The sequence below is a fragment of the Gracilinanus agilis genome, chromosome 6, assembly GCF_016433145.1.
Source record: "Gracilinanus agilis isolate LMUSP501 chromosome 6, AgileGrace, whole genome shotgun sequence".
In the NCBI taxonomy this organism is placed as follows: Eukaryota; Metazoa; Chordata; class Mammalia; order Didelphimorphia; family Didelphidae; genus Gracilinanus; species Gracilinanus agilis.
Window position 1 is genome coordinate 21,568,056 of NC_058135.1, and position 24,161 is coordinate 21,592,216.

Sequence of the window (24,161 nt, forward strand, 5' to 3'; positions counted from 1 at the left end):
TTGATTTATCTAGATCTGACAGAGGAATATTTAGATCTCCCACTAGTGTGGTTTTACTATCTATTTCCTTCTTTAGCTCTGCCAGTCTCTCCTTTATGAATTTGGGTGCTATGCCACTTGGTGCATACATATTGAGCAGTGTTATTTCCTCATTGTTTATACTGCCTTTAATCAGGATGTAATGACCTTCCCTGTCTTTTTTAATCATATCTATTTTTACTTTGGCTTTGTCAGAAATCATAATAGCCGCTCCTGCCTTCTTTTTCTCATTTGATGCCCAAAAGATTTTGCTCAAACCCTGAACCTTAAACTTGTGTATGTCCACCCGCCTCATATGTGTTTCTTGTAGACAACATATGGTGGGATTTTGGTTTCTAATCCACTCTGCTATTTGCTTCCGTTTTATGAGCACGTTCATCCCATTCACATTCAGAGTTATAATCATCAGTTGTGCATTTGCTGACATTTTCGAATCCTCCTGTCTTCCTGCCCCCTTTTTCCTTATACTTTTTCCTTTTAAATCAGTGGTTTGCTATTGAGCCGCTATCCCTTATCCCCTCCCTTGATTAACTTCCCTTTCTACCCCCTCTCTTATTTCCCCCCCCCTTTTTGTTTTTAAAGGCCTTATGAATTCCCTCCCTCTTCTCCCCTTCCTTTTTTTGACCTCCCCACTCCCCTGCTCCCCTTGGTTTATCCCTTCTAACTTTCTCAGAAGGGTTAGATAAGAGTTTTATGTCCTAATGGATAGTATAGCTACTCTTCCCTCTCAGGGTTGATTACACTAAGGGTAAGGTTTGATTATTACCTCTTAATGCTCTCTTCCTCTCCTTCTTATAATAGTATTTGTTCCCTCTCCCTCCCATGCCCTCTTTGTGTGTAATAGAATATCCTATTTTCTTATTTACTCAAGTTTCTCTTGGTGTCCCTTGCTATTCACCCCCTCTTTCCCATCCCCCATGTCATCTTAGATTATTTAGTGTTCCACCCTCACCCTGTGAATTATTCTTCTGATTACTATAATAGTGAATATTATAATAGTGAATAGAGTTCACTACAGAGAATTATACATAACATTTCTCTACATAGAAATACAAATAATTAGATCTCACTGAAGCCTTTAAAAAGGCAAATTTAAAAATTGTAAGTTTTCTTTCTTTCCCCTCTGGATCTTATTTACCTTTTCATGTTTCTCTCGATTTTTGTGGTTGGATATCAAACTTTCCATTTAGCCCTGGTCTTTTCTGTGCAAATACCTGGAATTCTTCAATTTTGTTGAATGCCCATACTTTCCCCTGGAAATATATAGTCAATTTTGATGGGTAGTTGATCCGTGGTTGCAGGCCCAGCTCTCTTGCCTTTCTGAATATCGTATTCCAAGCCTTGCGGTCTTTTAGCGTTGAGGCTGCCAGATCCTGTGTGATCCTGATTTGTGCTCCTTGATATTTGAATGGTTTCTTTCTGGCTTCTTGTAAGATTCTTTCCTTTGCTTGGAAACTCTTGAATTTGGCACTTATATTTCTGGGTGTTTTCTTTTCTTGATCGAATGTCGCAGGTGTTTTATGAATCCTTTCAATGTCTATATTGCCCTCTTGTTGTAGGACTTGAGGGCAATTTTGCTGATTTATTTCTGTTAGTATGGAGTCCAGGTTTGTATTAATTTCTGGTTTTTCTGGAAGACCAATTATTCTCAAATTGTCTCTTCTAGACCGGTTTTCTTGGTCTGTCACTCTCTCATTGAGATATTTCATGTTTCCTTCTATTTTTTCAGTCTTTTGACTTTGTTTTATTTGTTCTTGTTGTCTTGAGAGATCATTGGCTTCTAATTACTCAATTCTGGCCTTTAGGGATTGGTTTTCAGCTATAATCTTTCGGTTTTCGGCTATAATCTTCTGGTATTCCTTTTCAATCTGGTCATTTCTGGTGTTCAATTTGCTTATCAGTTCATTTGGTTTCTGAGCCTCACTTTCCAATTGCAAGATTCTACCTTTTAAACTGTTATTTTCTTGCCAGATTTCTTTCATTTTCCTCAAAATCTCAGTTTTGAACTCTTCCATAGCTTGTGACTCGTTTTCCTTATTTGAGGAGGGTCCGGATGCTTGTTTCTTCTCCTCCTCTGTTTGCTTGGTTGTCTGGATTTTTCTCTGTGTAAAAGCTGTCGAGTGTTAAAGACTTCTTTTTCTTGTTGTTAATCTTTTTCTTCTGAACTTCCTGAGACTGGGTAGCCATGGTTAGCCCAGCAGCTTCTCAGGTTTATCCTCGGGCTCAGAGTCTGTCCGTGGTCAAGCCCCCTGGTGGACCCCCTTGCTTGATCCTCTGCCGGAGGTTTTTTTTACAAGTCTTAGGGCACTGCTTCCACAGTCGTATACCCTCGTACGCTGGTTCCCCACTCAGGGTTTCAGAGATTTAGCGCGTGGCTGTGTCTGCCTCCACCCACGCCTCCCCGGAGCCTGAGCTCTGAGCTAGCCTGAGCTCTCCTCCTGCACTCTGCGCCCTAAGCCCGCGCTCAGATTTCGGGTGCGTTCTTTGGCTTTTTGGAGTCCTAAATCTTGCTGCTGTCAGGAACAGGTCCCGGAGCTGCCAATGACTCGATGGGTGCCCCAAACTTGCTCTATTTCTTTTTAACTGGCTTCAGTGCTATAGGTGGTGTATGTGGAGGGGGTGGGAGTGGGGTGGTTGCTCAGCCAGCGATTTAGTGAGAGCTGTTTCACCCCTTTATAGCATGGAAATGCCTCGATTCCTCGTACCTTCCACGCTGTGCCCTGTTGTGGGGTTCCTCCATTCGTCTGGACTTGTTTTTATGTCCCCTTGAGGATTTTTGTGTGTTTTGGTCAGGAGAGGTTAAGAGCTGCTTCTTACTCTGCCGCCATCTTAACCGGGAAAAAACGAGCAATGTCTTTTGATAGATAAGAAAATTAATGATAACAGTTTGTGTTTATGGAATCAATGTTAAGAATAAGGGAGATGATGGTACTACTGCCTTGATAAGATCACATCTAGAAAATTGCATGCAGGGAAAACTGGAAAATAGTATAGTAGAGAACAGGGATAGGCCAACATCTCACACTATATACCAAGATAAGATTGACATGATACATAATTTAGACATAAAGGATAATATCATATAGGTAAGGGAAGAAATTATTACAACACAAGAAATAGAGAGAATTATAGGATGCAAAAAGGATAATTTTGATCATTTAATAATAATAAAATATTTAATAATGTTTAAAAAGTTTTTTACAACAAAAACAATGCAAACAAGATTACAATGAAGGCAGAAAACTGGAAAAAAATTACATTCAGTATCTAGGTTTCATTTCTTAAATATACAAAGAACTGAGTCAAGTTTGTAAAAAATATGTCATTTCCCAATTGATAAATGGCCAAATAATGAGAACAGGCAAATTTGAGGAGAAATTAAAGCTATATGTAGTCATTTAAAAAAATAATCTAAATCATTCTTTAGAGAAACAACACCGAGACACTACTATACCTATCAGATTGACCCACATGACAGAAAAGGAAAATGGAAAAAGGAAAATATTGGAAGGGTAAGGGAAAATTGAAGCACTAATACACTGCTGGTGAAGTTGTTATATAATCCAACCACTCTGGGGAACAATATGAAACATTCCCAGAGGGTTCTTAAACCATTCATAGTTGTTGATCAAGTAATACCACTCCTAGATCTGTATTCCAAATAATTGTTTTTTTCCTAAAGGAAAGGACTTATTTGTGCAAAAATATTCACAACAGCTACTTTTTGTTAGCAAAGAATTTTGGAAATTGAGAGGATGTCCATTAAATGAAGGACTAGCTTGATAGTTTGTGGCATATGACTTTAATACAATATTATGTTATAAGAAATGGTGGGCAGTATGACTTCAGAAAAATCTGGAAAGACTCATATAAAATAATGCAAAGTGAAGTAAGCAAAATCACAATGTTACAAACAGTAATAGCAATATTGTCTGATAAACAAGTGTGAATGACCTAGCTACTATCAGCAATAATGACAATGACAATCCAAAAGACTCACAATGAAAAATGTCATAGTTCTCCAGAGAAAGAACTGATGGAGTCTGAATGAAAATCAAACTATACTATATTTTACATTCTTTTTTTTTTTTTTTGGCTTGAGATCTCTTCAGCAAAATGCCTCATGTGGGAAAATGTTTTACAGGTTTGCACATGTAAAATCTATATCACATTGCTTTGAGAGGGGGAAGAGAAAAGAGGGTGGAATGTCTAGAAAGAATTTGGAAGTCAAAATTAGAAAAAGAATGTTAAAAATTGTTTTTCCATTTAATAGGAAGGAGAAAATAAATTATTATATATATACATATATATATTAAACTTCATTCAGTTCTGGTTACCATATTTTAGATTAAATAGCTATAGATATGGATGTGTTTACACACTTATACCTATATACATATATGTATAGATTATATATATGCATATACATGTGAATCTATACATATATATGTATACAGATAAATTGTTCAGTCAAAAGACAATGACTAGGATGTTGAAGAAATTGAAGTCTATATCATAGAAGAACTTATTGAAATAACCAGAGAATACAGTTTCAAGAAGAGCAAATTTAAGGGGCTATGATAATAGTCTGAAGTTATTTAAATGCTATCACATGGAAGAAAATAATTTTTCCTTGACAAGGGATAACCAAACCAGAACAAATGATGAGGCAAATTTGGAGTTCAATTTCAAATGTTCTCCAATGAAGCCAAATATTTACAAAAACATGAAAAAGTATTCATACCAATAGAATATAAACTTCTTGTATTCAGTAACTTGTTCATAGTGGTATTGTTTTCCCTGTAGGGAACACAGTGTTTGACATAGGTGTTTCAGGAATACTTATTAATACTATTATTTATACATAAAATTAATAATATTAAACTTTATTAATTTTTAATTTAAGAAAATTCCAAAATTGAGTTGATGAGAAATCATAAGTGATTATATTGTCACAATTTAATTTTTCCCTTTCCTTTTTTCCTACCTTATATTATGTGACACTCATCCTTTCTCTTTCATTAACTATTCTTCCTAAATATACAGAAGAAGAAAAGAAATATCTAATTTTTGAGATGTAAAAAAGACTTCCTCCCAAGACAATGACAATGGGTAATCATTCTTCAGAAACACAGAATTCAAAGAGGAAGCATATAGATTCTCTATTTCCTTAAATTAGTGTCCTTATTTATGCATTACAAAATAGCAAATAGCAAAGTGCTGGCTGAATCTCAAAGATGGCATTTTTCCATCTCCTAGGGGGAATAGGAAGAAAGATCCAGCTACCCAGCAGTAACAATGACAATAACTCTAGCATATCTGTTTATGAAATAACATTGGCAGTGATCACTATTAGATTTGGATGAAGGAATGTGAGTAGTCTTCCAGCTGGAAGATCAGAGCAAAGACTATAAAGCAACAGGCATAGAATGGTACTGTAGATAGTGACTGCTTGGATAAAAAGAAAAGAGAATTTAGGAATCATACTGGGCTCAAGGGGAAATCCAAAAAACAAGTTCCTTTCAGAATGCTATCAGACCTGCCAATATGTACACAAGGGATTACTGATGCCATCTGCTGGATATCCCTGGACATCAAAGACAGAATTTTTAAAAACAAATCTGCAGTACCTCTTTTCTGTTGCTTTTGTTCTTACTGCAGAATAAAAAAGGGAAAAAGGAAAAAATAGAAAATAAATTCTTAGTCAAATTCCAGACCATGTACATTTATGCCATAATAAAGAAGAAATGGGACTTCATAATGTTACTCTATGTACTTTAATGCCAGAGCTTTGTAACTTTGTCCAAAAAGTATTGCTGTACTAAATATTTTAAGCATGACCAAAGGATTACACTGCAGTTCAACGACTTAAAGCATTGAATTCAATTGGTATTTGTGGCAGAAATGGATTGTGGAACCATAATTCAGTAATTTCTATACTCAGTCAACTACTGTCTTTGCACGCTATGACCATAAATACTTTGGATTTCGAAAGACTATAATAACCCTTCAATGATCTTTGAGGAGAAATTTGGGTCAAAGGGACTATTTGTTTTGTTTGTTTGTTTAATTATGTTTATTTATTTAATTAATTTAGAATATTTTCCCATGGTTATATGATTCATGTTCTTTTGCTCTCCTCCTTCCACCCCCTCCCATAGTCAATGAGCAATTCCATTGGGTTTTACATGTGTCATTGATCAAGAACTACTTCCATATTTTAATATTTGCAATAAAGTGATCATTTAGAGCAGTGATGGGCAAACTTTTTAAAGAGGGGTCCAAAGGAAAGGAAATGCTCATCTGTCAGTCTGTTTCTAAGGCAACTCTTTCAAAGTTTCATCGTATTGTATCCTACTCACTGTATTCGTCAGATTAGGAATAATGTCACACAGCTGGATTGAACATTTCAGGGGGCCACATCTGCCCCGCTGGCCATAGTTTGCCCATCACTGATTTAGATTCTACATCCCCGAACCATGTGATCAAGCAATTGTTTTTCTTCTGTGTTTCTACTCCCACAGATGTTTCTCTGGATGTGGATAGTATTCTTTCTCATAAATCCCTCAGGATTGTCCATTACATTTGATTGTACCACAGTATATCAGTCTCTGTGTACAATGTTCTCCTGGTTCTGCTCTTTTCACTCTGTATCACTTCCTGAAGGTCGTTCTAGTTCACATGGAATTCCTCCAGTTCATTATTCCTTTCAGCACAATAGTATTCCATCACCAAAAGATACTACAATTTATGCAACCATTTCCCAATCAAAGGACATCCTCTCATTTTCCAATTTTTTGCCACCACAAAGAGCATGGCTATAAATAATTTTGTACAAGTGTTTTTCCTTATTATCTCTTTGGGATACAAACCCAGCAATAGTATGACTGGATCAAAGGGCAGACAGTCTTTTAAAGCTCTTCGGGCATAGTTCCAAATTGTCATACAGAATGGTTAGATCAATTCACAACTCCCCCAGCAATGCATTAGTGTCCCGATTTTGCCACATCCCCTCCAACATTTATTACTTTCCATTGCTGTCATATTAGTCAATCTGCTAGTTGTGAGATGGTACCTCAGAGTTGTTTTGATTTGCATTTCTCTAATTATAAGACATTTAAAACACTTTCTCATGTGCTTATTGATAGTTTTGATTTCTTTATCTAAAAACTGACTATTCATGTACATTGCCCATTTATCAATTGGGGAATGGTTTGATTTTTTTGTACAATTGATTTAGTTCCTTATAAATTTGAGTAATTAGACCAAAGGGACTATTTGAAACACAAAATTTAAACATGAGAACCAAAAAAAAAAAAAGAGCAATATAAAGAGAAATTAAATCATTCATGACCATCTGTTTGCCACCATTAACTAAAATACTACCTTTTAAATTATAGAGTAGGACAACTGATTAAATTTACCTTATCTTTTTACTTTGTGGGTAATATATCTTTTGTATTATGATATATTAACATATTTTAGTAATCACAATCTTTTAATTTGTTTTTCTTGTGGCTATTTGCCTAGAAGATGATTATGAAACAAAGAAAATAAAGACTTTTTAAAAATCATTTTTTTCTGTTTCCTTTTATTTTGGATAAAAGTAATTGGCAGATATGAGACACCTATCTACTTACTTTTACATCTTTATGATTATTTCTCTCATCCTTTTAATTTACCTCTATTTTATAGTTGTCTTTTTTTCTCTTTATTTTCTCCTTACTACATTTGCAGTTTAGAGTTTAACCCACCCAATTTTCAATGTTACCACCAGGATAGATGCAAATAGAGCACCTTCTTGCCTTCTATGTTTTCTATTTTCTGGAGGTTTTTGTCATATATATGTGTGTGTGTATATATATGTATATATATATGTGTATATATATTTAGAACTGTGCTATTAGGTTAAAAATGGTAAAAGCAGTTACAAAGTCTTAGTCTACAACATATATATGTCCGTACATATATATGGAGAGAGATAATGAGACAAAATAATGTTATTTGATGATTCATCGTGGAATGAAAGGAATTTCAATGAAATTTATTAAGGCATGTTTATCAAATATGTATTTGAGATGGTTTAGGAATTATTACTTATATGTTAGATGACTAAATATGCAATTAAAAATGGGGTAATAGCAAGCTTGTAAATTACCTCAAGGATATAACTAGAATAAAAAAGAGACATCATGGAGCTCAGAGTCTAATATGGAGATGAGATATAAAGATAGTTTCAAATAGCAGCATAACTTAGAGAGAAACACAAATAACTTTGCAGACTCTATGGGGAAAGCCTTTATAACAGAGGAAGCTTTATATAGGAAGTAGCATTTGAAAGAGCCTTTAAAGGATAGATAGGAATTCTACAATCAAACTTTGCCTGTTGAGAAATTATTTTCCAGGTATAGGATTTTAGCCTGGAGAAGAGAAGATTTGGAGAGAGTGAAAGGGGACACATGGCAACTGCCCCAAAATATTTGAAAAGTCTTCATATAGACAGAAAATTAAACTTATGCTCTTTGGCTCTAGAATAGAAGCAAAGAGCAGAAGATATCCAGAGGTAAATTTCTACTTAATATGAGGAAAAGCTGTCTAAGTAGGTACATTTTCCACTAAGTAGGTACTTTTCCACTTCCATCTGAAGGAGAGTCCCTATCATTAGGGAGCTTCTAGGGTTCAGAACTGTTGTAGAGGAAATTCCTTGACAAGTTTGAATTGGATTGTGTCAAATGCCTCTGGAATGTTATGACTCTATGATTTTCCAACCCTGAGATTTTATGACTTGACTGTAATTTTACTAACACTGACAGAATATTATCATTTGGACTATTTCTATAAATAGATTTTAAAAAGATCTAGAAAACCCATATTGATCTAGACTGGCACAAAATTCTTAGTGCAATTTAAGCTATTAAAGCTTAACAAAAAGTTTTAATAATGGTACATAATAATATGCTTTAAAAGTTTAAAATTGCACTGACTTTTGAGACCTTCCATATAATATTTATAAATATTCATAAATGCAGGTATCTGTATACACTAAAATATATGTGTACTGAAATTATCTTTAAGCCTTTCTTGCCTGTACCTTTTTTCCACACAACTCATTCAGTTTGCTTATTATTATATTTAGCATTGTTAGAAAGCTATTTTTCCTTTATTTTCAAGTTGAATTCCATTTCTTTGTTTAATTAGCTAACCTACAAAAAACAAATGCTTCCACACTATTCTTTTAAAGGTTTGATATTTTCAACTGAATTGCAAAGGCCTTTCAAAATATTTGGTTTCTTTTTTTCCCATTTGCAGAGACAATCTATTGAATTCCATCTGGTTTTCATGAGTAATGCTGACTGATAGATGATTTGTTTTCTATTCTAGGTTGTGGAGACTAATTTGGTTGCTTTCGACTGTCACTGGATCATTATAAATGAGGTAAATGCCAAATAACCCTAATTGTCAAGTGTGTACCCTGTTTTCATACATAGCAGTAGTATTTTCTACTCGCCATGAACTTGCCAAGAGGAAACAAGATTTGAAATAAAGTTTAAGCATGTTGAGTGGATGCTGTTTAATAAGAATATAATGAAGTGGTGTTTTTTTTTTTAATATAAAAGGCACTAAAATTTTTTTTTGAAATCACTTTCCTGCTGAGTATCTTTAGCTTTTCCATTTGGCTTGAGCTTCATGCTTTGGAAGTTAAGCTTTTTAAAAATATTACAATTCCTCTTTGTAAGCACAGTGAATATCTCCCAGTGGAATACTTATGTTCTATTTATATTTTAGTGTTACTTTCTAGAACTTTTTTTTCTCTTCTAGTTCACCCTTACATAAAGATTGAATAGTTCAATCAATGTATGAATACGAATAAATCAAGAATACAGATCTACTTTTTTATTTCCCAGTATATCTATTTTAAAATCCAATTCCTTGATATATGTTTTCTTTCACAACATGATGGACAAGGAAATATGTATTATATACTAACACATGTACAGCCTACATAATATTAACTGCTGTCTTAAGAAAGGGAGAGAGATGAGAGATCATGGATTGCAAAATGTCAGAAAACAATTTTTGAAAATTGAATCAACATGTAATCTGTAAAAATATATTTTTTAAAAATCCAATTCTTTGAATTCTATAGGAGTTTTTCCAAAAACAATTGATGAAATTAAAAAATATAGTAAAAGAATGTCCTTGAAATAAGCTTTGCTATGTCTTGCTAGAAAATCTTGGCATGACAAATATGCTCTTTTGGATATTCTCACACTATTCCTAGGATTTAATGTTTAATGTACTGTCTAATGCAAAGCAATCTGTCATGATCTCTTAAAAATATTAATCTTCATTAGCTAAAAATTAATAGCCTGATAGCTTACTGTAAAGAAAACCAAACATTTAAGAATTTATTTTGACTTTGCCAATTACTTATATCTCATAATTGTTATTTTACCTTTATTTTTACTGGACTATATTGTGTCTACTAGATATAATATGTACTCTATGTAATAAAAACTGGACTATATTATAACAGTTTTTATTATCCATTTACCCAAGAGCATAGTGCTGAGGTATAGTAAATATTTATCAGGAAGAATTCAATCCTAATGTTTACAAATTATCTATGATGCCTGAATTATGTTATTCTCAGGAAGAAAAAATCAAATACCCTTCCTGATATTCCCAGTCATTCAACTATTTCATTGAAGGTATTTCACCTGTTATTTAGAGTGGTTATTGCTTTGCTTCATGGTGCTGAAATAGAAGGGAGTAAGGGATAGGAGTACCTCCATCCTATGCCTATCACCCAAACTCTAAGATGAATAATCCACATTTGGCTCTGAAGCACATAGCATGATTGCCCTTCCTAGTCCAGACCATCATCTCTAGATATCTTTCTCCTGTGCCTTACCTATTATTTCACCCTTTACTACCATCATCTTCCTTGAAGTCATGGATTCTCTGTACTTTCTGGGGAATGGGCCAGTACTTGTACTGTACCTGATAGGGTCACTGTGTCCTCAGCCCTGGAGACCAATGACTATAATTTCTGGAAAATTCTTGATATCAGAATAGCAAACAATGTGGAGTACTGAGAACTTTCTGCTTTTCCGATGAACCCCTTTACTACTCAACTGAATTTGCCCAGAGAGGCAGAATACCTATTTGCAGCTCTGCTTTTGCCTTTTGGATAAGAGATTTTGAATTTTTGTTTTCAGAAACGAGAATCATACTACTTTCTTGTTTTACTTTATTCCCTTCCTAATCTGTTCCCTGTTCAAGTAGTCCAGAAAGAGACCAACCATATTTTCATGTACAAAACATAAACAATACTCAATATTTTTCCCCTTTTTGATTTAGTGAACACTGCTATTACTGCTTATAACTTGACTTTCTATTCTCTTTCCCTCTTGGCAGTTTCCTGTACAGTGGAAAGTGTTTCCAAATCCAGGAGTCAGAAATTCTGGGCTTGAAGTTAGACCCCATTAGGCCCCACTACTCCCTATAGGTAATTCCATCGTCAGCAGATAATGCCAGGCTACTACTGAGTCTGTCTACTTCAATATCCCTTGGGAACCTATAGCTAGTTGGCATAATGATAGAGCATCAGGCCTGGAGTCAAGAAGACCCAGGTTCAAATCTGGACTCAGACATTTCCAACTATGTGACCCTGAGCAAGTTACTTAATCTCTGTTTGGTTAGCCTTTGTCCTTCTGCCTTAGAGCTGTTACAAAAACAGAAGGTAAGAGTTTCAAAAAACATAGTGGGCAACACCCTCCCATCCCCATTTCTTATACTAAGTAAAATTAAACCAGAAATAGTCATTTCACATGAGAATATTTTTCATACACATGTATACTCATATCCTTATATACACTGACATGTATAAATATAGTCCCTCCTACATGCCTTGTATGTTTCCTATATTAATAAAAATACCATTTATATAGCTCATTGAGGACTGCAAAGCACTTTACACACACATTTATACTCTCATTTGATTTAGTTCTCACAACAACCCTCATTGGTAGGTGCCCTTATTAGCCTCATTTTATAGATGAGGAAATTGGGTGGGGTTAATAAAGCCAAAGAGCTAATAATTGCCCAGAGTAAGATTCAAATTAATTTTTTCCTTATTCCAAGTCTAGTCTTCTATCCACTAAGCCACCTAAATGCCTCTTATTATTCCTATAGTCTCTCCCTCACACATACGAATCTATGTGTATGTATGTATAAACTGATACAATAGGGCATATATTTCTTAAAATGAACAATTATGTTCAGCTTAGACAAAGGCAAGCAAGCTAGAAAAGGCAAAACATGCAAACACTCATTTGATTGACTACAGAAAACATGAATCTGTCTAATTTGGTTATCTGTAGCAATTATTTAATTGCTAACTTTTAAATGGCTTACAAACATTCATTTAAATTTATTGCAAAAGTAGTTATCCCAGAGAAGCCTTGCAAATCAAAACTGGCATTGCTTACAATGGACCAAACTGATGTAAAAAAACTTGAAAGCAATCTCTTTTTTCATTTGCATTAAAAGTTCTACATTAATGAGAGTCTGGCTAGCTCATCTGGTGTAATAAATCATATGCTAGTACTTGCTAGTGGCGTTTATCAGTTCCTCTGGAATCAGTGGATTCAGGCCGGAAAAGCTTTCAGTATGAATATCACCATCCCCAGGGCCCTTAAACATATGTCACAGCTCTTTATTTAAGTTTTACACAAGTTAGAGATTTAGATATCAAGACACTCCCTGCTGGTTGCTACAAGAATGAATGTTTGGATGTGGACAAATGCTCTCTCAAGACTGACCTCAGTTGTCCTCGAGAGATTTTATTGGGGTATCTATTAAATGGCTTAAACTTTTATGACTCAAGGGTCATAATTTTTCAGTGTTAGTAACTGAACAAATGATAGAAATAATTTATTCATGTACTTTGTAGTTCTCTTTTCTTGTTTTATGATGAATTAAAATGCTAAGTGCTGGTCTGTAGAACATAAAGTCTTTGTCTTGTTTCTCCAGGCCTGGGCATTTGGAATACAACCTGTGGCTATTTTTAATGTCATATTATGATTATGATTTTAAAAAATAAATACATAGTCTTAAAATAAACTTTTTTGCACTGAATATTGTGACTTCATTGATGATAAACAACAGAGGTCTCTATTTCAACCCCCCACCCCCCCCACTACAAGGGTGCCTTGAGACAAGGACTGCAACTGGCTGAGATCACCAGGATAGAGAAATAAGTTAGGAATGTGGGCTCCCCATTGGTGGAATTCTTCTTTTAGCTGGCAATGAAGATCCATTGCTTTCTACTTTATTCTTTAGGAACTATGTTCAGCATTCATGTACAGCATTCAGAGCCTACAACTTGTCAGAGGGGCTGTTTATTGCTATCTGTGGTAGCAAAGACTGTGATCATGAGTTCATTCATAATGTTAAAGTTGTCATGAATGACTTTGGCTATGTGGCCCAAGAAGTTTATAACAAAGGCGGCATTAACAGCAATTTTAAGGAAGTTATTTTATTTCTTATGATTCACTCCCATCACAAACATATGAATAATACATTGTGAGGGGTTAAATTTGGGAGGGGGGCAGGATTTTGGTCACAAGCCAGTGCGCAGATTATTAAATGCAAAACACTTAGTTTATTGTTAGGAAATACAGATGGGAAATAGGAAGAAGGAAAGTGAAAGTAATCTTATAATAGATTATAACTATACCCCAGATCCCAATCCTAACTAAATTTCTCTAAAAACCCTAAATCTCTCTGCTTCAGAGGGCAGTATCTTCTGCCAAGCCGAAGCCCTTGCCTACTCTCCTACTCTCTATCTAATAATATAACCATTATCTATTGACCTTATCTACCCAGGTTATTAATAATCAATAATCAATAAGGCTGTTAAGGCCTTGGAAAAAACTCCCAGACTCAGAGAGAGAGCCAGAAACTGCTGCTCCTCTCCACAGGGGACCCAGAGACAGAAAGCCCTTTCCAAGGGTCTGCAGCTTACAAACCACACCCAGCCACATCCTTCTAACCCTCACCAACTGCCAAGCGGCACAGCAGGGGGTCTCCAACCGAAAAAATATTATTGCTCCCTTTCCTCTTAAATGTAAAAAAGGGGAAATTAATAAAAACTACATGTACCTCCACCCTTTAAGTGAGTACAAGTTTTTCATGGTGGAAAAGACATCATTGAACTCTACTACATACTTGACCTGAGCCTCTCCTGGAAGATTGTGGTTTGTTTTGTTTTGTTTTGTTTTCCATCGATTTCTAGCTTTTTCCATCTCAATCTTGACAATGCTCTGCCAAGGGCAAGTTCATACCATAGATGCAATTATATTGGGATATGTAAACCATGCATTCGAGGTCAATGAAGGGGTCATTAATGGTCTCTCTGTCCTCTCCGCCTGAAATGAAAGCTACTCCCATCCCCAGGAACCCCAAATGCTCAAATTCTTAGTTAACTCTGACTTTTGCCATTTTGTCTTCAGAATCCAACCGTAGCAGTAGTTCCTGGCATCTAGCTCGGAGAAGAGCTGGAAGTCAAATTAAACTTTCTGATAATAGTATGAAGCCTATTTAGGGAGAGGAAGAAAGGAAATGTTATTAATCACTGAACTTTAAATTATCTGGATTCGTAGCGATACAGCAGAGTTTGCCCTGCATTGCCTTGGTCAAATCATTTTAAATCATTCATCATCTACCAATTGAAGTGGTTCAATCAGATGGTTCTAAGACCCATCCTTTTAATATAATAATCTAGGTCTTGAATATATGCAGGGATAAATTATTATAAGTTTTATCATTTTAAGAAAATATAGAAAATTCAGATTTCAAACTAGATTAGGGTTATTGTATTCTGACAGTCTAGCTTTACTCAATAGATTTTCAAATATTCTATTGCCTGAGATTCAGAAAAATAAATAAATATAAACACTACCTGATTTAAGCCGTCTTGGTGAGATCCTTCATGGAAAGTTAAATCTGGTCAAGAAGATCTCTTGAAAATCTTAATCTCAGGGGTCAGACGTATGGCTCTCGAGCCATAGCTGGCTCTTTTGAGGGCCACATAGGGCTCTTTCTGCAGGAGCCATAAAGTCCATTTTTTTTTTCAGGCGCTGTTACAGGAGCCGCACTGTGAGCACTGCACGGCTCTCACGAAATTACATTTTAAAAAATGTGGCATTTATGGCTCTCACGGCCAAAAAGGTTACTAACTCCTGCTTAAACTGATTTCTGAACATCTTATCATTATCATTAATCATAATCATTATTCATCTCCATTTTGCACTTTCCTTATTTTTTTATGTCCTTATGTCGTCTTCTTATGTTTTTACTAAATTTCTCTGCATAAATGGAACATAAACTCAATGGAATGCAAACTATGTGTGGAGAGAACTTCCATTTTTTCTTTTTGTGTTGAGTATCTTGCATAGTGTCTTGACACCAATAAATAATTTAACTGAATTAAGCTGAAAGAATAACATGTTATTGCTATTGTTGTTATAACACTTTAATTTTTATGAAGTGATCTCCTTACCACAGTTTGGGTTATACAGTAAATGAGGTATGTGCTAAATGTGATTAAAGAGGAAATTATTGTTATACTTAGCCAATTTAAAAAGACTCCCCTTTTTTTCTGATAATCAGGTAGTTCACACCTTTATCCAGGATTTGATTCCAAAAACAGAGAGTAGAGTAGTCATGAGCCAGCTGAGTCAATTCTTTTCTAGTTAATCATATCGTTGTCCTGAGAGTTGAGCATAAATATTTTGATTCTGAAAAATAAAAATGCAGAGAAACTAGTAGACAGAATCAAACATATTAATACCTTTCAAGTTTGTTGTTAATTCTTAGTCTGAAAATGTAATTAGGCAATCATTTAGATTTCAAGAAATATAGTTTAGACACAGCATAACGTGATGAATGGAGAATTGACTTCACAGTCAGAATGGCCTGGTTTCAGATCCTACACACAAGATGACTGTGTGACCTTGAGAAAATCATTTTATTTATCTGACTATAAATTCCAGAACAATTGCCTAACTTCAATGGTGAAGGGAGGTTCTTCCCCTAAGAAGTTTCTTAATGAAGTTACAGGTCCAGATCAATAGTATGTCCATATATAATACGTATGCAGAAATTTGCTCATGTTTGATAAGTTTTTATGAAAAACATATGGGCAAATGAAACTTTTGTTTTCAATTAAAAAACCAATTGTCCTAAGGTATATATAGCACATAATTTACATTTAGAACTTCAGAGAGGTGATGCTGCATAAGTTTCCTAACTGAACCTAGCCCAGAGATGCTTCTTAATTTTACATAGCCCAGAGCAATTTATTTTAAATATATATTCTACTAATTATTTTAATTTAAATTAATTTAATTTAAATATATACTCTAAGAATTATTTTAATTTAAATTAATTTAATTTAAATATATATACTCTACTAATTTATTTTAAATATATATGCTCTACTAATTATTTTAATTTAAATTAACTTAATTTAAATAGATATACTCTACCAATTATTTTTATTTAAATTAAATTAATTTAAATATATAATTACTAATTTATTTTAAATATATAGAGATACTTTACTAATTATTTTAATTTAAATTAATTTAATTTAAATATATACTCTACTAATTTATTTTAAATATATATTCTACCAAGATTAAACAAATATCTACATGGCTTTCTGTGTTTCCATATGTAGCATTTACTACTACTCTTTTGAAATACTAAAATAATGTTCCCCAAATGTAAACCAACTTCCTAATCAAGTTTCCTCATAACCTTTCATCTAGGTCTGAGTTCTAGTAGCAACACTCACATTAGAAGTGACATTGGAGCCAGAAAAATGACTTCAGTTCAATTTGACAAATCATTGTCTTCCTTATCAAACAAATAATCAATAAAATATATCCCATTAAAAAGTTGGACTAAAGAGGTAACCAATGAGATGGGGAATTTGACATTTTCTTCAGTCCCCCCATAGGAGAAGGTTAATCTAGGGGCCTCCTCATTGCCCTATTAGAAAGTGGTAACTAGGAGTTGGTAGAGAAGGAGCTGGTCTCAGGTGCTTGGCTGATTGGTTCCAGTGGGAGCTTTGTTCTCATGAATTAATGAATCAACTTAAGGGATTCTTTATATTCATTAAGAATATCTATATATCTATATACATATATGCAATATACTTCTTATTGAATATCTTTTTTTCCTATAGCTGAATAAATTTCATTTTTTTTAAATTGTTGAATGACCATTTTGTGCCAACCACAAGATGAGTCAGTCTCAGCCCAGAATACATCACTAACTCATTTAAAATAACTCTGAGGTTTCACTTCATATTCAGCACCTTTGGAAATGATGTCAGAAAATCAATGTTGGGGATAAGTTTGACTACATTATATTAAAAAAAAGTTTTGCATAAATAAAACCATTGCAACCCAAACTAGAAAGTGTGCTCTTTAAAATTATTCTAAGCCCTGGGAGACTATGTCTCCCAAGACTCCTTACTGCAACTTCCCCCGACCCCTCCCACTTCCTTTGTGGGAGGTGTTGGAGAAAATATAAAAAGAGAGAGTTTTGGCATCTTTTGGGACTCTCAGCACTCTCTCAACCCTCTCAACCCTAGCTCTCGACCCCAGAGGCTCTTGACCCAGGAGAAGTGCCTAACGGAGGAGACACTTTTTTCCTAACTAACTTTTCCCTTTCCAAATCTAAACAAAACCTAGCTATTCTACAATAAGTGCTACCTGATCTTTAATGAGCTCCAAAGAGCTAGGGTCAATTTCACACCGGGGCTGGGGGCTACCAGCTGGGCTCCCTTCCTTTCCCTTCCTTCTCCTATCCTACCTTCCTCCTATCTCCCCACCTCACAAAAGGAAACAAAAAACTGAGGAATTTTTTTTTTTAATAGCAAGTGTCTCTGCCCAGGACATCTTTTCTCAAATATATTGAGCCCTGAGACAAATTTATGACAACACAAGTCATTCCCCAATTGATAAACAGTGAAAGGAAATGAGTAAGCAATTCTCAGATGAAGAAATTAAAACATCTTTAATCACATGAAAAAATACTCCAAACTACTATTAATTAGATAAATGCAAATTTAAAAGACTGAGATAATACTATACTCCTATCAGACTGGCTAATATGACAAAAAATGATAAATATTGGAGGGAATGTTGGAAAATTGTGTCACTAATACATTGTTGGAAAAATTGTGAACTGATCCAACTAGATTAGAGAGCAATTTGGAACCACATCCAAAGAGTCACAAAATTGGGCACATTCAGCAATACCACTACTAGGTCTATATCCCAAAATGTTATAGTAGAATTATAGAAATAAGAATTTAAGAGTAGTTGCAAATCAGCTTGCAGATGTAGCATGAGCACATTCTAGGAACTCGAAGAAATGATTCTGGAATGCAGGGGGAGAGGAGGGAGAGTTTTGAAGATGCCATGGTCATCTTCACTCCTTTCCTGTCATGAAGCCAGAGGGGAAGGAGCTGCTCACTGCTGAGCCTGTCTAACCAAGCCTGTTGGTGAGAGAAGGGAAATCTTTTGAATTCCTTTGGGAATACCTTTTCTCACAGAAGAAACACACTTAAAGATGTTTATACTATCAACCCTGACTAAGAAGCATTATCCAATTGTTGTGTGAAGTCTGAGGTGTTCACCTGGTCTGAGGTTAACTCAGTCACCTTGAGTTCATCCTTATCCATCTTGGAAAAATTAATTAACATCCATATAAACCGACAAGGGAGGATTTTTAGTGTCAGGTAGCATAGAGAGGGCTTTTGGAATATTTAGCCAGAGACAGGGAGTGTTAGGGAGCATTAGGATCAAATAAAAAATAAGGGGATAGGGCCTATTGGACAAAAATATTTATGGAAGCTATTTTGTGTTGGCAAAAAATTGGAAATTGAGAGTGTGTGTCCATCAATTGGGAAATGAAGAAACAAGTTGTGGTAAAAGACTGAAATAAAATGTTATTGTGCCATAAGACATAATAAATAGGACATTCATAACAAAACCTGGAATGAAGAGAAACAGGTGAATGTCATACAATGTAACAGTAATAATGTATGATGACTAACGGTGAATAACAATTATTATCAGGAGTGCCAGGATTTTAAAGAATTCTAAGGGACTCATGATGGGAAAGGCTATCTACTGCTTTGAAAGAACTGATAGAGTCTGAATGCAGCATACCACTGAAGCATGCCACTTTTTAACTTTATTTCCTTTCTGAGCTTTTTTCTTGTATAAGCAATGGATCTTCTTTCCCCAACATGAATATGGAACTATGTATTGCATGATAGCACATGTATAATCTATATCATATTACCTACCATCTCAGGGAGTGGGAAGTGGAGGGAAGGAGGGAGAGAGCATGGATCACACATGGATGGAAAATAATTGTTAAAATGTTATCTTTAGTTAAAAAAATAAAATAAAGATTAAAAGATGAATGTTGGAGAAGTAGAAAGATAGGCGCACTAATAAATTGTAGTTGAACTATGAATTGGTACAACAATGTGACAATAATTTGGCATTATGCAAATGCAATGACTCTATACTCTGACCCAGAGTTTTCCTTTTAGGAATATAAAGAAAGGGCCTAAATATAAAAATATTTATAACAGAACTTTTTTTGAAGTAGCAAAGAACCAGAAACAAAATAAATGTCTTGTCAATTAGGGAAGAGCTAAACAAATTCTGGCATTATACTAATGTATTATGAATAGTATTATGCTTTAAGAAATGATGAATATGGATGCAGAGAAACATGGAAAGATTTGTAAGAACTAAGCGAAAATAAAATTAACAGAGTCAGAAAACAGTATGCATCATGACTTCAATAATGCAAATAGGAAAAAAAACAACCACAAAGTAATTTTAAAAAGTTGCAAATTTAAAAAGAATATATTATGACCCCAAAGAAAAGTTACAGTTTCACAGATATTTGAACATCACATTTTTTGTTAGGTTTTGTTTTAAGTATTTGTTGGATTTGTTGGTTTACTTTTTCTTTAAAAACAAATGAACAAACCCTCTTTGTTATAGGAGGTTGATTGCCTGAAAGGGTAAGTGGAGGTGCTAAGGGGGGAGGAAGTGCTAAAGGGGGAAACTTAGACTATTTAAAAACAAACAAAATGGGGGCAGCTACATGGCTCAGTAGATTGAGAGCCAGGCCCAGAGACAGGATAGGTTCAGATCTGGCCTCAGACACTTCCTAGACTCTGGGCAAGTCACTTAACTCCCCCCCCCCCCCACCATTGCCTAGCCCTTACCACTCTTCTGCCTTAGAACCAATACACAGTATTGATTCTAAGATGGAAACTAAGGGTTTATAAAAAAAATTAAAATAAATAAAATTGATAAAATTATTTTGAAAAATCTGACTCCAGAGTGAATGCTTTCAGAAGTAATCATATTTCTTATAATGTTTTGAGGTAGCATTTTAAATAAGTGATAGTACAAGATAGTGGTATGTTCTGCAAACTTTTAAAGCTATGGTTATGTATATTCTTACTGTTCTTGTAAATCTTGATGCCTCATCAATCTGATCAATCTCAACAATGTTTAATTTTGGATGAAGGAAATTGAAGTTCATTTCTGTTCCTGTAATCTGCTGGTTTAAAGAATTTCTTACTAGTAAATATGGATATATATATATATAGTGATAAGCCTCTTGTTCTATTGATGTTTCCTGAGAATAGAAGCCGTTTTTCATTTTTGTTCATTTCATTATCTCTGGTGTTAGCATGATGCCTGGTACATATGCACTTAATGAGTGTGGATTGATACTTAAAGTGCATTATATGCAAACAAAATCAAAACCAAGCATCAAAAGTTTTAAAATATTCCTTTTGAGAAAATAATGGCAAATAGTGAAAACAAGACAAGCAAAGACAACTTCTCAGCAAGCTTGGTTTTATATTTTTGTGGGATCAAACTAACACTGTCTTTTAATGAGTTCTGGAAAATACCAGATTTGGAGATCTGGCGAATAGTCTATGACCCTGGGCGAGTCTCTTTTACCTTTTTGTACCTTAGTTTCTTTGTAGATGGAGATGGGAGGTAGACTCTGGGATTTCTGAAGTCCTTTCAAGCTCTAAATTTTGGGTCTTTGATCTTATAACATCTATACAGTAGAAAGCTAATTGGATCCTGATTATGTATGAACTTTTAAATTTTTGTACAAAGCTTCTAGTAAAATAGGGTTTCAAATGGAATGAATAAAACACTATAATACTCTATGACTGCAGGGTAAGTACATTGTTTAAAAGACCTGGGTTATTATTGTTGTTTTGGCAAGATAAGAATTTGGGTGAGGAGGTGGTTTGTGAAATGATCAACTCTAAAGGAAAAGATGGCATTATAAACTCAGAAAAACCATTATCTATGGTACATTAAGGATTAATCGACCAGAAATACAGGATATTACATTGGACACAACCAATGCCAGGTGTTATTTTGCTTGCAGAAGATCTGTATTTTATAAAGATCATAAAAAAGGATTAATTCTCAAGCTGACATACAATGAGGACATACAATGAGAAAGAACAAAGTGTGATTGCTTCATCAGGAAAAACAAATTAAAATTCACAACTGCAAGCATTTTCTGCAGACTTTGCAGAGAAAAAAATAATGTAGATCTTTCTCCCTCTTTTTTCTAGTTATAAGCTTTTTGTTAAGCCTGAAAAGTGCTCATTGCAGTTTGAAATTGGCATAGCTATCCAGTGTTAGAAACCTTTTCTTTGTGGTGCTGTGAAGATCTATTCTGATTTGTGATGAACAAACCTCAAAAGGCTCATTGGTTTAAAAAGGCATCCAAAAGTAAAAGTTAGGAAGGACAAAAGTCTTTAGATTATACTACTCGGGAGACCACTATTTCTTCTGATCATTTTCATTCTGTCAGATTCCAATTAGACCAGTCTTACATTTAAATAATTACTCCAATGTTTCATTACTTCCACATCCTTTGCTGCTTCAAGTCAAATAACTGAAATAGAGTTGAAGGGGAAGAGAGGGAGAGGGAAAGTTAGAGACTTCTTTTCAAATAAAAAAAGCTTTTATTCAGAAAAAAATTTTTAGTTGGCACATAGATTCATGCTGATTTTACTTTTAGTCATCCAAATTCAGTCTGCTTCTATCAGTTTGAATTTTTTTCTTTTAAGACCACACCACTGAATTTCTTCTTTTCCTTCCTTTTCCTTTTTTGGCATTTTATAAAATCTATTCTTAAGAAACCAGAAATGGTGCAGTAATTTAACATGGATTCTAAGAAATAACTATGGTATATCTCTTCAAAACAAAACATCCTCCAAAAGTCTCTTTCCCTTTCAATTGAAATAAAACCTTTAACTAGTTCCTATAAATTATAGAATTATAAAATGGAAATGAGGGAAATGTAATTCAGTTTGAATGAAAAATTTCAGAATCTTATTTTCATTGCTAAAGGATAATATGCTATTCTATGTACACATATTTTTGAGTACTGAGTATGAGTACTGAAGATCATGGCTGTATGTCAATAAAAGGTAACAAAAATAATCATCTCATCCAGTGTTTTTGCCTGTTACTAGAATTTTTTGAATTGAATAATTTACTTATTTTCAGGTAGTCCCAAGATGTAATTTCATCATATTCCCTGGCATGAAAACTCTTTCCACTGATACAAATGGCATTTCCTTTTTAATTTGATATCATCAAAAGTTGCCTAGTGATACTGAATGCTTAAGTCACCTACCCATGGCCACCTAACTACAATGCTTCAGAACTAAATTTCAGATCTTCCTCACTCCAAGAATCACAGGATCAGAAATTTAGGGTTACCTTTGGGACCACTTGCAAAGGGAATTTAGTGGGTCTTCATTTTAGGCCCAGAAGTTATATAACTTGTATGAAGTCACATGGGTCACTGACATAGGATTTTAACCCATATCCTTTGATTCCAAATGCTGGGCTTTCCCCACTATATCATGTGGTCATTTCTCTGTACAGCATTCCATTCTTCTTCTTGATATTTAACATAAAAATTTAAGCTGATATCAATGGAAATTAATTTGGTCAAAGTCTTACTTTTTAGATTACATATTCAAATTTAAAGTATTTAAAATACATATGGATGGTGGCCATTTTAATGAGCATGTAAGTGTTTGTTAACAAATATGTTTAACAATTACATCAAGTAAATTCATCATAATTAAAAATATCCCTTGGTACTTCAGAAAATGTTTCATTCGTGGTCTTGTTGTTCTGCTACAAAATTTGGCTTCACTTTGCTTATATTGCCTTCTTATCTTATAGGAAATAAATGATGCTGATGTACAGGAACTAGTGAGAAGATCAATTGGAAGGTTAACAATTATTCGGCAGACATTTCCAGTACCCCAGAATATAAGTCAGAGATGTTTCCGTGGCAACCATCGCATATCTTCAACATTGTGTGATCCCAAAGACCCATTCTCTCAAAATATGGAGGTATACTCATCACTATGGTGTTTTCCTCTACTGTATTTATATTGTATTAACATATTGTCCATTACTAGCATATAACAATTTTGTATTGATAGACAGCTAGTGAACGAGTTCAGCCTATTTATTGCCTTGCACATAGTAGGTACTTAATAAATATTAATCAGTTGTTTGAATTAACTTTCAGAATAGCTTTAGAATATTTAGCTGCTAAATAAATCTGAACAATTCTTAACAATGTTTTAAATTGCTCAAACTGATTTAAGAAGAGTTTGTTAAAAATTTGTATTGGTTCCATGACCTCTTGTAGAAAATACTCGCTTGGTAAAATTATGAATTAAGCAATATTCTTCAAACTGTGGGATGGTTTACATTGATTTGCACATAAAGATTTTTGTTTAGCTAATCAAAATAGAAGGGAAGAGAGGGAAAGGAGGGCAAAAGAAAAAAGGAAGAGGAGGGGGGAGCAGTGGAGAAGAGGTCTTAAAAAGTGGTAAGTGATCTGGCAAGTCGGTCTTCTAACTGGGTTTAACCAAAACCCCATGTTACATGATCAGGTATTAGTTATTCATAAAGGAAAAATATATAACATTT

At 34.3% G+C, this 24,161-nt stretch overlaps 1 protein-coding gene across 1 annotated transcript in view; it reads left to right on the top strand.

Moving 5' to 3' along the window:
* The window catches only part of GRID2 (glutamate ionotropic receptor delta type subunit 2), a 1,498,284-nt gene that overhangs the window by 804,407 nt on the left and 669,716 nt on the right, over positions 1-24,161 (top strand). The window contains exons 5-6 of the mRNA XM_044681588.1: positions 9,421-9,474; positions 23,400-23,573. Of these exons, the coding sequence (XP_044537523.1) occupies positions 9,421-9,474; positions 23,400-23,573 (228 nt within the window). The remainder of the gene's footprint in view (positions 1-9,420; positions 9,475-23,399; positions 23,574-24,161) is intronic.